The 13,897-nt window shown below is 53.9% G+C and overlaps 1 protein-coding gene across 1 annotated transcript in view; it reads right to left on the minus strand.

The window, feature by feature from the left end:
* Positions 1 to 1,503: 1,503 nt before the first annotated feature.
* ptk7b (protein tyrosine kinase 7b) overlaps positions 1,504 to 13,897 on the minus strand; it is a 60,222-nt gene continuing 47,828 nt past the window's right edge. Inside the window, exons 3-20 of the mRNA XM_067236429.1 lie at positions 11,621 to 11,723; positions 11,136 to 11,320; positions 10,148 to 10,295; positions 9,799 to 9,938; positions 8,601 to 8,867; positions 8,346 to 8,482; positions 8,117 to 8,252; positions 7,766 to 7,885; positions 7,248 to 7,397; positions 6,861 to 7,005; positions 6,538 to 6,665; positions 5,876 to 6,076; positions 4,473 to 4,628; positions 3,857 to 4,089; positions 3,267 to 3,347; positions 2,382 to 2,533; positions 1,862 to 2,040; positions 1,504 to 1,729 (exon numbers count right to left, since the gene is read on the minus strand). Coding sequence (XP_067092530.1) covers positions 1,572 to 1,729; positions 1,862 to 2,040; positions 2,382 to 2,533; positions 3,267 to 3,347; positions 3,857 to 4,089; positions 4,473 to 4,628; positions 5,876 to 6,076; positions 6,538 to 6,665; positions 6,861 to 7,005; positions 7,248 to 7,397; positions 7,766 to 7,885; positions 8,117 to 8,252; positions 8,346 to 8,482; positions 8,601 to 8,867; positions 9,799 to 9,938; positions 10,148 to 10,295; positions 11,136 to 11,320; positions 11,621 to 11,723 — 2,819 coding nt within the window. The 3' untranslated portion in view covers positions 1,504 to 1,571. The remainder of the gene's footprint in view (positions 1,730 to 1,861; positions 2,041 to 2,381; positions 2,534 to 3,266; positions 3,348 to 3,856; positions 4,090 to 4,472; positions 4,629 to 5,875; positions 6,077 to 6,537; positions 6,666 to 6,860; positions 7,006 to 7,247; positions 7,398 to 7,765; positions 7,886 to 8,116; positions 8,253 to 8,345; positions 8,483 to 8,600; positions 8,868 to 9,798; positions 9,939 to 10,147; positions 10,296 to 11,135; positions 11,321 to 11,620; positions 11,724 to 13,897) is intronic.

A 13,897-nucleotide genomic window follows, 5' to 3' on the forward strand; every position in this document is an offset into this window, starting at 1 on the left:
GAGTATTTGCGACCTGACGTCACTCTCTCTTTCACGAAGCTCTGTTGTTAATAATAACATATTCAGCTCATTACCATACTGAATGCATATGGACACCGATCATAATAGATTGAATACACTTGCAGCTATGGTAAGAGATTGTCGAGTACCTTTCTCTCTAGAAAAAATACATACAAAAAAAGACAGGACCTTTGTAATAAATGAACTCCTGTACATCCTTCTACAACTGGGAGGGATCGCAGGAGGGGCTTCTAAGTGAAGTTAGTGCATCAATTCTACATCATGTACACATAACTTGGGATGGTCCACACTGCAACATTACACAACATGATTGGACCAGATAGGTAGAACAGTAACTGTGATTGGTCTTCTGAGGACAGTGTTGCAAGCTGAACCAGATGATTGGCTGCAACAGTGATGACATATTCTTTATGTAAAGTTACTCCCACTAAACAGGAGGGTCATTTTCAAGCACCTCAGAATTTCAACCAGAGCAGAACAAATCACAAAACCTCACTCATTCACAATATTCCTTGGCTATGAATTTGATTGTTATTTTTTCCTGTAGAGTTTCCATAAACGGAATCTTCTGGGTTCCTCTCACAGCACCTTCTCACCTGCTGCAACAGACAGCAAACCTTCATACCTGACCGCCCAGCCTCTCCCACCTCTCCTTAGCCAGTACGCTGAACCCTGCCCCTGAAAGCAGACATCACATCATACAGACAGGCATCGGTGGCACAAAAATTGGACAGGAAGTCAAGAAACAACAGCCATCAGGTGCTGATGTTGACACACACAGCGCCCCCTGCTGGAGGGAATAGCTGAGGTTTCAATCCTGGGGTTGGGAGGACTCAGAGGTGGGGGTGGAGGGGTGAGGGACACGCTTCCTCCTGTGCTGGGGCAGAAAAGGAGAGTGTCTCTGGGCAGCTACATCCTCAGGCCATGTAGGACCACGTTCCAACAACCGCAGTGGAATCTGGTCTGGGACCAAGACAGAACCTCTGGGACCAGGAGTAGCAGCTTGGTGACGTCAGGACTGGGAGTAGCAGCTTGGTGACGTCAGGACTGGGAGTAGCAGCTTGGTGACGTCAGGACTGGGATCTTCCCTTGGAGTCGTCCTCTCACAACACAGTCTTTATGTTGGTGCAGCAAAAGTGTTTTTGTAAAGCACATCCTCCTCCTCTGTTTCAAATATAAAAACGAGTTCTCTCCTTGTCAACCCTTCTCCCTCCTTCCCTGAAATGTGTGAGACTCTGAATCCAGCATTCCTGTGTTTGTTTTAGGGGGAGCGGGGAGGACTGTGGGGGCGGGGAGGACTGGGGGGGCAGGGGAGGACTGGGGGGGGGGGGGAGGACTGGGGGGGCGGGGAGGACTGGGGGGGCAGGGGAGGACTGGGGGGGGGGAGGACTGGGGGGGCAGGGGAGGACTGGGGGGGCAGGGGAGGACTGGGGGGGCGGGGAGGACTGGGGGGGCGGGGAGGACTGGGGGGGGGGAGGACTGGGGGGGCAGGGGAGGACTGGGGGGGCAGGGGAGGACTGGGGGGGGGGGCGGCTGAGGCCAGGGCGCCCTCAGACCTTGCTGTCGGAGGGAAGATCTCCCAGCGCCGAGACAATCTCGCTGAAGCAGGGCCGTTCCTTCAGGCTGGACCAGCAGCGCAGCATGAGCTGGTAGACCCTGGAGGGACAACACTCAGGGGCTGTGAGTTTCAACCTCCCTGCCTGCAGAGCTGGAGAGAGGAGGAGAGAGAAGGGGAGAGGAGGAGAGAGGGGAGAGGAGTTAGAAGAGACCCAAAACTCCTCCCTCAGGAGATAAGACTGCTTGTTCCATGAACGAAACTGTGAGGGCAGTTCATGCTGACCTTCCAGAACCTCGTCATCACTGAGTTTGGTATAGGGAAGTTCCCCCAGGCTGAACACCTCCCACATCAGCACCCCGAAGGCCCACACGTCTGACTTGGTGGAGAAGTCGTCCTCAACCACAGACTCTGCTGGGAGCCAGCGCAGCGGGACCCAATCCTGCCGGTAGTGGTAGTACTCACTGCAGGGACGGAGGAAAAGGGCAGAGAGACAGAATAGAGGTGAGAGGACAGGCAGAAGTGAATATGTAGCATGTCAGCATACTGTATTAGCCATGTGTGGTAGGTCTAGCCCATGTGTGGTAGTTCTAGCCCATGTGTGGTAGTTCTAGCCCATGTGTGGTAGGTCTAGCTCCTGGTGGTAGGTCTAGCCCCTGGTGGTAGGTCTAGCCCCTGGTGGTAGGTTCAGCCCCTGGTGGTAGGTCTAGCCCCTGGTGGTAGGCCTAGCCCCTGGTGGTAGGTCTAGCCCCTGGTGGTAGGTCTAGCCCCTGGTGGTAGGTCTAGCCCCTGTGTATCCCAGCACCTGCTGTACACGTCCTGGCTGAGGCTCAACGCCGACACCTTCACCTGCCGCTGGCTGCTCACCAGACAGTTCCTGGCGGCCAGGTCTCTGTGGACAAAGCGCTGACTGGACAGGTGCTCCATACCCTGAGCCACCTGGACACAGAGAGACACCTGGGGGGGGAGAGAAAGTGATAGAGGGGAAGAGAAAGGGACAGAGAGACAGAGGGCAGTACATTAGTACATGGATGGGATGGAGGAGAGAGAGAGAGAAAGAGAATAGAGAGAGCAGAGCATCAGAACAGGGATGGGATGGAAGAGAGGAGAGAGGGATGGAAGGATGGATGGAGGAGAGGAGAGAGGGATGGAAAGATGGATGGAGGAGAGGAGAGAGGGATGGAAGGATGGATGGAGGAGAGAGGGATAGAAGGATGGAGGAGAGGAGAGATGGATTGAAGGATGGAGGAGAGGAGAGAGGGATGGAAGGATGGAGGAGAGGAGAGAGGGATGGAAGGATGGATGGAGGAGAGGAGAGAGGGATGGAAGGATGGATGGAGGAGAGGAGAGGGACGGAAGGATGGATGGATGGAGGAGAGAGGGATGGAAGGATGGAGGAGAGATGGATTGAAGGATGGAGGAGAGGAGAGAGGGATGGAAGGATGGAGGAGAGGAGAGAGGGATGGAAGGATGGATGAAGGAGAGAGGGAAGGAAGGATGGATGGAGGAGAGGAGAGAGGGATGGAAGGATGGATGGAGGAGAGAGGGATGGAAGGATGGATGGAGGAGAGAGGGATGGAAGGATGGAGGAGAGGAGAGATGGATTGAAGGATGGAGGAGAGGAGAGAGGGATGGAAGGATGGATGGAGGAGAGAGGGATGGAAGGAGAGAGGTCTAAAGCTCCTCTTACTTTGGTCTTGGTGCTGATGGGCTGAGCCTTAATCTTCTCATCCCCACTCTTAGAGATCCTGAGGAACTGTTTCAGGTCTCCCTGGTTACCACAGATCAAGACGGAACACAGTCAGAGTTTAATAAGAATGTTTTTTCTGTCTGTTTCAGAATATTGTACTGAGAGAGTCTGCGTGTGTTTGTGTGTGCATGGGAATGTTGTACTGAGAGAGTGTGTGTGTGTGTGTGTTTGTGTGTGCGTGGGAATGTGCCTACATGAGCCAGAGAAACTTTGTTGAAGAATGTTTGTGTATAAAATAGAGAAAGACTGACAGTGTGAGTGTGTGTGAGTGAGTGAGTGAGTGAGTGAGTGAGTGTGTGTGTGTGTGTGAGTGTGTGTGAGTGTGTGTGAGTGTGTGAGTGTGTGTGTGAGTGTGTGAGTGTGTGAGTGTGTGTGTGAGTGTGTGAGTGTGTGAGTGTGTGTGTGTGTGAGTGTGTGTGAGTGTGTGTGAGTGTGTGAGTGTGTGTGTGAGTGTGTGAGTGTGTGAGTGTGTGTGTGAGTGTGTGAGTGTGTGAGTGTGTGAGTGTGTGAGTGAGTGTGTGAGTGTGTACCAGGTCAGGGTACTCCATGATCATGTAGTGTGGTTCTGTCTCCCTGCACAGCCCCAGCAGACGAGCCAGGTTGGTGTGGTGGAGCTTGGAGAACATGTCTGCCTGCCGCTGGAACTCCAGCTGGGCCGGCAGGTCCCGGCTCTGCAGGCTCTTCACCAGCACCACCGTCTCCTCCTCCGTCTCCTCCAGCCCACGGGCCTTAGCCAGGAGCACCTCCCCAAACCTGCCCCTCCCTAAACACACGCACACACACTTGTAATGTAAAGACGTAAATGTGATGTGGTAACCGTGTCCAACAGGTGTGAGGGGTGGAGCGGGTGTGGAGCAGGGGTGAGGGGTGGAGCAGAGGTGAGGGGTGGAGCAGGGGTGAAGGGTGGAGCAGAGGTTAGGGGTGGAGCAGAGGTGAGGGGTGGAGCAGGGGTGAGGGGTGGAGCAAGGGTGGAGCAGAGGTGAGGGGTGGAGCAGGGGTGAGGGGTGGAGCAGGGGTGAGGGGTGGAGCAAGGGTGGAGCAGGGGTGAGGGGTGGAGCAGGGGTGAGGGGTGGAGCAGGGGTGAGGGGTGGAGCAAGGGTGGAGCAGAGGTGAAGGGTGGAGAAGGGGTGAGGGGTGTTCTCTTACCCAGGGTAGTTAAGGTCAGCAAGTTGCCTCGGGGGAAGTGCAGCTTGTCCTTGCTGCTGTGGCGTTTCTCTGCTGTTGCCGTGGTGCCCAAGCTGGTGAGAGCCACCTCTTCCTGGATCTCAGCTGTGGTGTGGCCATTCTGCTGAGCAGCACCACCTGGTGGACAAGCAAACACATCACACCTCGCTGCAATCATTCACTTTATTACCTAACCCCGAAGGAATTTCAAGTGTCCAGGTATGCACAGTTAGAAAATAGTGAATAAAACCAGTAGTAAAACTGAGTTTTTTTTTGTCATCTTACGTCAGTCTGAAACATCTGGCTCTATGTTGATGTTAAACTGTGATGACAGTAATATAAACTGTGGCACAACACTTTCTAACTCCAGCATTATATAACAAGGTTTTAAAAATTATTAATAATTTTTGTGACACAAACAGTTGCACAAATCATTAGATAATGTTGTGTTCCTACAGTGCATTACTCCTATTGTGGTGTTAGCTAATATTGTGTTCCTACAGTGCATTACCCCTACTGTGGTGTTAGATAGCAATCTGGGCCTAGTCTCAGATAAGTGGATTATCCTCACAAACACAAGAGCTGGATCTCTGAGCTCTCTCTCCCTGTTTACAGCCCTGGAATATTAAACATGCTCTATTACAGTAAACAATTCTTCCTATGAATCATCATTATTTATTATTGGTTCCCCATGCCACACCATAAGTAGACACTAGGTGGTAGTATTATTGCATTGGATTTGACAACATAATGTGTCTGTGTATGGCCATTCATTCAGTCATTTATAATGATGTCTCTGTCTCTCTCTGTCTCTCTCTGTCTCTCTCTGTCTCTCTCTGTCTCTCTCTGTCTCTCTCTGTCTCTCTCGCTCTCCTCCTGCCCTCTCTCGCTCTCCTCCTGCCCTCTCTCGCTCTCCTCCTGCCCTCTCTCGCTCTCCTCCTGCCCTCTCTCGCTCTCCTCCAGTCCTCTGTCGCTCTCCTCCTGTCCTCTGTCGCTCTCCTTCTGTCCTCTGTCGCTCTCCTCCTGCCCTCTCTCGCTCTCCTCCTGCCCTGTGTCGCTCTCCTCCTGCCCTCTCTCGCTCTCCTCCAGTCCTCTGTCGCTCTCCTCCTGTCCTCTGTCGCTCTCCTTCTGTCCTCTGTCGCTCTCCTCCTGCCCTCTGTCGCTCTCCTACTGCCCTGTGTCGCTCTCCTACTGCCCTGTGTCGCTCTCCTCCTGTCCTCTGTCGCTCTCCTTCTGTCCTCTGTCGCTCTCCTCCTGCCCTGTGTCGCTCTCCTACTGCCCTGTGTCGCTCTCCTCCTGTCCTCTGTCGCTCTCCTCCTGCCCTCTGTTGCTCTCCTCCTGTCCTCTGTCGCTCTCCTCCTGCCCTGTGTCGCTCGCTCTCTCACCATTGAGACACTCCATCTCTGGTTCCTCTCCCTCCCGTCCCTTCTGCAGTCTCTTGGCGTTGCGTCTCTTCTTGCAGTAGAACATGAGGGCCAGCACCACGATGAGGTAGGCCACGGCCGCGCCCACCGACAGGCCGACCGTCTGGATCATCCTGTAGGGCGCCTTCTCCTCCGGGTCCATCAGGGTGGGAGCAGGCTTCTCTGGACGCCACACACACACAGCGTAGAACAATATTACAACAGCACTAGTATGGAAGCAAATCAGTGACAATGTTTTGAATTTTAAAAAGGCACTGAATACTTAATATTGAAATTTAACACCAAATTCTCATATGAATATATTTCAATGTAAAATCAAATTCAGGTTGCTCAGATTCAAGATTTTTTAAGTTTGAATTAGTTTGGCTTGAAATTTGTAAGATCAAATTTTTTCGGCTCAAATTTGAGCAACCTGAATTTCCGAGCCTTGGATTATTTTTACATTGAAATATATATTGTTGAATTGTGTGAATTCGGTGTTGTTTAAATTTCAATATTAAGTATTCAATGTCTTCAAAAATTAAAAACTTTATGTCACGGATTTGCTTCCATACACTAGAACAATATTAGAACAGCACTAGAACAGCAGTAAGTGTGTGTGAATCTGTGTGTGTTTAACTCACCCACTACATAGAGCTGAGCCACGCTGTCTCTGATGCTGCAGCTGTTTCCAGCCACGCAGGTGTACTTCCCTGTGTCATCTGTGGTGACATCAGAGATCACCAGAGAACCATTAGGCATCTTCTGGAATCTGGGAGAGAGAGAGATACATTACATAACATGGAGAGAGAGAGAGAGACACACAGACAGAGAGAGAGAGAGAGAGAGACAGAGACAGACAGAGAGACAGACAGACAGAGAGACAGACAGAGAGACAGACAGAGAGACAGACAGAGAGACAGACAGAGAGAGAGACAGACAGAGAGACAGACAGAGAGACTCCCACCTCCTCCTGCCGGGGTCCAGCACCTTGTCCTTCACCATCCACTGGATGTGTGGGTGTGGGTCTCCTGTGGCCTGGCAGTGCAGCGTGGCTGTGTGACCCTGGTACACCGTGGTGTTCTCTGGCTCCAGCTTGAAACGTATGTACACTGACACACACACACACACACACACACAACCGCAGCAGTTAATGCAACACTTCCATCCCACCACAGCTCAGTAATGTTCCTTTCAAGGCTGGCTGTGGCTTGTCCTGTCAGCCATAAGTCTCCATTCAGCATCAACTGCAGTTCATACACGGCTCCCCAGCTCCCCAGCACCCCTGCCTCCCCCCAGCTCCCCCGGCATCCCCTATCCCCCTCCCCCAGGCCCTACAGGCCAACTGCCCTACCTGCCACTGTGAGGGACACCTGGGCTCTGATCTCCCCCTGCAGGCTGTTGGAGGCAGTGCAGGTGTAGTTGCCCGCGTCGCTGCGGGTCACCTTGGTGAAGTGCAGCTGTCCATTCCTCTGATGCAGGTGAGAGGGGAGCTCTGCTCCTCCTGTAGGGGGCGACACAGGGCAGGGGTCAGGGGGCATGGAGGCCTAATCAATACTGTCTCTACACAGACACGCCCTAGAAAACCCAGATCTTGGTTGATTTTCCCTTACCTTTTGTTCTCAAGTCTCAGTCTAAAGTTATTCTGTGAACTACATAGACAATGCAAGCAATGCCCATTGTCCTTCATTCCAAGCTTCATTCTACAGAAAGCTTCATTCTACAGAAAGCTTCATTCTACAGAAAGTTTCATTCTACAGAAAGCTTCATTCTACAGAAAGCTTCATTCTACAGAAAGCTTCATTCTGCTGTAAGCTTCATTCTGCTGTAAGCTTCATTCTGCTGTAAGCTTCATTCTGCTGTAAGCTTAACCTGCAGCGGTCCAGAGGACGGTGGGAGGCTCCCGGCCCGTGGCAGAGCACTGGACATGCAGGTCCTTCTCCAGCTCCAGACACTGGGACGGCTGGGGGGGCGGGGTGAACTTCAGCTTCTCTGGAACACACACAGAACACACGCTAAACCAGGAACCAGCAGGGACCAGCACACACACACACACACCCACACACACACACACACACACACAGACAGACAGAACACACACAGAGACAGAACACACACACAGACACAGACAGAACACACACACACACACACAGAACACACACACAGACACACACACACACACACACACACACACACAGACAGCAGCTGACAGGTCCCGCTCACCCAGCACGTAGACTCTGGCGTGAGCCACAAGCCAGCCGGCCTGTGTCCGGGCCTCACAGCTGTACACCAGGCCATCATACACCTCCACACTGCTGATCCTCAGGGTGCCGTTAGAGAACACGGAGAACCGAGGGTCCTGACAGCAGGAACACAGGAACCACATCACACATGCACCATGTGTGTGAGGATGTGTGTGAGGTAGAATGTGTGTGTGTGTGTGAGAGCCAACCTCAGGGTTGATGGGGAAGTTGTTGCGTATCCAGGTGACGTCAGGAGGGGGTGTGGCCTGTGCGTGGCAGTGCAAGTACCCTGGTCTGCCCTCCTCTAGAGAACTGTCCTGGGGCCTGTCCACCCACACAGGAGCAGCTGCAGCACATACACACAGTATTAGTGTTTACAGTGTCAAATCAAAAGTCACATACCTTTGAATCTAATCTAACCAACATCCCAACATTGTGGAGCAGACCAGGCTAGCAGGACTCACTGGCCACGGTGAAGGTCACCTCCTGGGTCCTACGTCCTGCCTTGTTCTGGGCCACGCAGGTGTAGGTTCCCGAGTCTCCCGCCTGTGTGGGGCTGAAGACGAGGTCCAGCCCCTCCTGGTGGACCCGGCCCTGGGGGGCCACGCGACGCCCCCCCTGCTCCCACCACACCTGTGGGGGAGGCTGACCCCCTGGGGGCTGGCAGGACACACGCTGGAGGCTGTCAGCTGGAAACACCCTAGACACTCTGGGGACCATGTCCTCTATCTCTGGAGGGGGGGGGGCGGGCGGGAGGGAGGGAGGGAGGGAGGGAGGGAGGGGGGTTTCGTGTGAGAGGTTTTAAAGCTAAAATTGATTTCCATTTACACTAAAGATCTGGAGAGATATCATCTGAATGTGTTGCCAATGAAGAGTTTCAGAATTTACATTTCAGAGCCTCTATTAGCATATCTAACCCTAACATAACCCATATCTAACCCTAACCTAACCCATATCTGGCTCTAGCCTGATGCTCCTCCAGAGGTCCTCTCTCTCACAGCACAATTTACAGCAGTGTGTGTGTGTGTGCATGCGTGTGTGTGTCTCCGTGGTGGGTGTGTGTGAGTGTGTGTGTCTTTGTGGTGGGTGAGTCATATCAAAGTTGTCAGCCCAGTGGGAGGAATGTGATCAGGATCATTAAGACTCACAAGACTCTACTACTGTGCCCCAGAACCCTCCCCTCCCCCTCATTACTCTGCAGAAGAAGGGAGAGAGAGAGAAACAGAGACAGAGAGAGGAACAGAGAGCGAGAGAGAGAGAGAGAAAGAGAGAGAAAGAGAGAGGAGGTTGGGTTGAGGTGAAAGGAGGAGTCACACCAAAGTGTTTCAACTTGTCCCAAAACGCTGAACTCCTGTGTGACACAATTTCTGTTTAATGCTTGCGGGGATTAACCACAGATTAGAGTTAATTAAGGTCTATAGACTGAGATGTGGTTTAGTGGGTTAGGACTGCATGTGAGAGAGGTTAGGGTGAGAACTGCATGTGAGAGAGGTTACCAGCCAGGTGTTCAGGCTGTAGACCAGTGGCATCACTGGTGACAACTGAGAAGTTATTGAAATGCCATGTCACCACATGGTGACATGGTGACTGGGAAGCCGATGACCGACTGCAGTCTTGGTGAGGAGGAGAGGAAAGGTGTGTGTGTGTGTGTGTGTGTGCTACCTGCTATCAGAAGGGACGCCTCCAGGCTGACGTTGTGGCCGCGAGCCCCTCGCCCCACACACCTGTACAGACCCACGTTCCTGGGCTTCACCTGCGAGATCAGCAGGGTCCCGTTGGAAAGCAGGGCCACCCTGAGGACGCTGTGATGAGAACACGGAGCATGAAGCAGCACACCAGGGGTCAGGGACCAGGGGTCAGGGACCAGGGGTCAGGGACCAGGGGGCAGGGACCAGGGGTCAGGGACCAGGGGGCAGGGACCAGGGGGCAGGGGCCAGGGGGCAGGGACCAGGGACCAGGGGCCAGGGGGCAGGGGCCAGGGGGCAGGGGGCAAGGGGCAGAGCAGCCTTACCGGGAGCGGTTGCTGAGCAGCTCGTTGTCATGGTACCACTCCAGGGTGGGGGGTGGCGTGGCGGTGAACTGGCAGTGGAACACGGCCTCCTCGTTCTTTAGGACCACCTGGTTGTCAGGGGCGACCACAGCCCGGGGGAAACTCTTATCTGACAGGACAAGGAACACACACGCACACACACACACGTTATCACACCTGCAGATGCCGAGTCACAATCACACCTGAACATCCGTCCCTGGCACACACCTTCATAGCTGCTGCTGCCCCGGCCCCCCACCTGCCCCGGCCCACCACCTGCCCCGGCCCCCCACCTGCCCCGGCCCCCCACCTGCCCCGCCCCCCACCTGCCCCCGCCCCCCACCTGCCCCCGGCCCCCCACCTGCCCCGCCCCCCACCTGCCCCCGCCCCCCACCTGCCCCCGGCCCCCCACCTGCCCTGGCCCCCCACCTGCCCCGGCCCCCATCTGCCCCGGCCTACAGTACTACACTGTACTGTACTAGACTGTACTACACTGTACTGTACTAGACTGTGCTTAACTGCAGAGCCACACAGCTGAAACAGAGGGGTTAGGGGCTGAGAGCGTTACCAACATCAATACAGCCACACCTACACACAGATAAGGTTGTTAGCAGGATATGAATACTGCTTCGTAAATCAGCATGGAGCATGTCTGAGAGCGTCAGACAAAGACAGGATGGTGATGGTATCAGGAGGAGCCAGGCCTGTTATACACAGAGCTCTCGTCTCCATAGGAACAATATCTGAGCTGTACAGTAGCTGGGTGTTGTTTGTGATTTACAGTGTGTGTGTGTGTATGTGTGTGTGTGTGTGTGTGTGGAGGGGGGGGGGCTTGTGTTGGCAGGTACTTGCATAGTTCCCGGTAATCATGTTAGTGCCTTTTTCTCTCTCTCGACTCACTAATGGTCCACACTCTCACACACACGCTCTCACACACACACACTCTCACACACACACAGACCCCGCCCACCTATGATGTTGAGGGTGAAGTTGCTGCTGCTGCAGATGTGGCCGGCAGCGTTGCGGGAGCAGCAGTGGTACAGGCCGTTGTCCTCCGGACTGGGCGTCTGCAGGGTCAGGCTGCGCTCCTTGTTGTTGATCTGGTGGGTCCTGTCTGTCAGCCTCAAACCGTCCCTGAACCACTGACACGTAGGTCTGGGGGGTGGGGGAGACCAGAAGTGTCAGAGCTACAGAACAGTCTGTACAATAGTACAAGAGCGTCTGATAAATGACTAAATGACTAAATGTACAATACATGGTGTTTAGAAAGTGTGCAGCTCAAGAGGTGCTAGCTGGGGAGGCTGGAGGTGAGGGGTTGGGGCGGGGCTGGAGGTGAGGGGTTGGGGCGGGGCTGGAGGTGAGGGGTTGGGGCGGGGCTGGAGGTGAGGGGTTGGGGCGGGGCTGGAGGTGAGGGGTTGGGGCGGGGCTGGAGGTGAGGGGGCGGGGGGGGCTCACCGTGGGTGTCCATCAATGTGGCAGCGTAGAGTTACTGGTTCTGATCTCTCGATCTCCGCCTCGGAGCCTGGCTGCTGCAGGGTCACGCCCCCGCTCTCCAGCCCTGGAGAAGAGGGACAGAGAGAGACACAGACAGAGAGAGACACAGACAGAGAGAGGGAGAGGGGAAAAGAGGGACAGGACGGAAATGGAGTTAAGTGGTATTCCTGTCTGAGCTCAGCTGGTTAGATGTGGAGCCCTAACCTTAACAGGGCGGCAGAGCCGGCAGGGCGGCAGAGCCGGCAGGGCGGCAGAGCCGGCAGGGCGGCAGAGCCGGCAGGGCGGCAGAGCCGGCAGGGCGGCAGAGCCGGCAGGGCGGCAGAGCCGGCAGGGCGGACCCTAACACCACTGCAGTTATATATGAGCTCTTTATGGAGAGAGTTCTGACTGTGTCAGCTGAGAGGGGAGGAGGGGGAGAGTCCTGCTGTCTGAGAGAGAGAGAGAGTCCGGTCTGCTCTCTCCATTAAGGGAGTGACTCTGTGTCTGGGGAGAACCTATCAGAGCTGCCCTGAGGAGAACCCTACATCCAGTAAAGTTCTGTGTGTTCTCACGGGAACCCTGTCCACAGCACTGTAGTGACACTCATGTACCACCACCAGAGAGTGAACAAGTCAGCAGAGAGAGAGAGAGAGGAGTGTGTTCACCCCGGCTCAGCAGAGAGAGAGAGGGGAGTGTGTTCACCCCGGCTCAGCAGAGAGAGAGAGGGGAGTGTGTTCACCCCGGCTCAGCAGAGAGAGAGAGAGGGGAGTGTGTTCACCCCGGCTCAGCAGAGAGAGAGAGGGGAGTGCAGGCAGCTATGTATATGATGAGATATAGGTTAGATGTTCATTTGACATGCTTGAGTGTGTGTGTTTGATGAGGTTATGATTCCTGTGTGCAGGCATGCTCACCGCGAGGGCACATGCTTGTTGGGATTGCATGGGTTCACACTCGAGTAAGCAAATGTGTGTGTGAGTGTGTGTGAGTGTGTGTGTGTATATGTTCATGGCTGAGTAGCAGAGCATCATCTCCTCTGATGTTGTCATTGTTTCTGAAACATGTCTAGTCTGAGCTGCAGAGGGTGTGGATCCACCGTGAGGTCAGAGGGGGCGCTAGTGGGCCTGTCACAACGCATTACTGCAGCGCATAGCAACCCTAAGGCACCATGGGAAACCGTCTCTACGGAAACACTGCCTCCATCCCCCTCACTTACCCTCAGGAGGCTGGCTCATTACACCGCCCTGACACTGCAGCCTTGTTTACGTGTGTGTGTAAAGTGAACCTAAGACTGGAGTGTTGGATGCTGATTGGCAGCGGCTGTCAGTCAAGTGTGTGTGTGTGTAGGGGAGAGAGTGTGTGTGTGTGTACGAGAGAGTGTGTGTGTGTGTACGAGAGAGAGTGTGTGTGTGTACGAGAGAGAGTGTGTGTGTGTACGAGAGAGACTGTGTGTGTGTGTAAGAGAGAGAGAGTGTGTGTGTGTAAGAGAGAGAGTGTGTGTGTGTAAGAGAGAGAGAGAGAGAGAGAGAGAGAGAGAGAGAGAGAGAGAGAGAGAGAGAGAGAGAGAGAGAGAGAGAGAGAGAGAGAGAGAGAGAGAGAGAGAGAGAGAGCTCTCAACAACAATGACCTGGGGCCAGAAACACAGGCCTGTCATTACTGGTGAGAGGGGAAACAGTGAGTCACTCAAGTGGAGGAGACGGGAGGAGAGGAGAATTTACTGATTTGTTGCCATGGTGAGTGGTTGCTCTGATATAAAGGGGTGAATTGTGTAGAGAGAAAAGAGGGAGAGAAATACAGACAGACAGAAAGAGAGAGAATAAAAGAGAGAAAGAGCGTGAGGATGGTTTTATTGGTGGAGCGTTGAGCTGTTGGAGCGTACGGGCGGAAGAGAGAGAGAGCGAGTCAGAAAGAGAGAGTAGAAGGAAGAGAGAGCGAGTAAGAAAGAGAGAGTAGAAGGAAGAGAGAGCGAGTAAGAAAGAGAGAGTAGAAGGAAGAGAGAGCGAGTAAGAAAGAGAGAGTACAAGGAAGAGATACAGTCCCGTGTCTGTGCATCTCTGGGATATTGTCACCCTAACCCTCACCCTGTCACTGTAACCCTAACCCTCACCCTGTCACTCTAACCCTAACCCTCACCCTATTGTCATCCCACATCTGGTTCCTGTCTCTGATTGAGGCCCAACCTCACTTCAACCCTCCAGAACCAACAGACAACATGACAGTACACATGGTGTAGTCCCTATCACGATCACACAGGAGGGGAGG

Source organism: Osmerus mordax, chromosome 5, assembly GCF_038355195.1.
Source record: "Osmerus mordax isolate fOsmMor3 chromosome 5, fOsmMor3.pri, whole genome shotgun sequence".
Classification (NCBI taxonomy): domain Eukaryota; kingdom Metazoa; phylum Chordata; class Actinopteri; order Osmeriformes; family Osmeridae; genus Osmerus; species Osmerus mordax.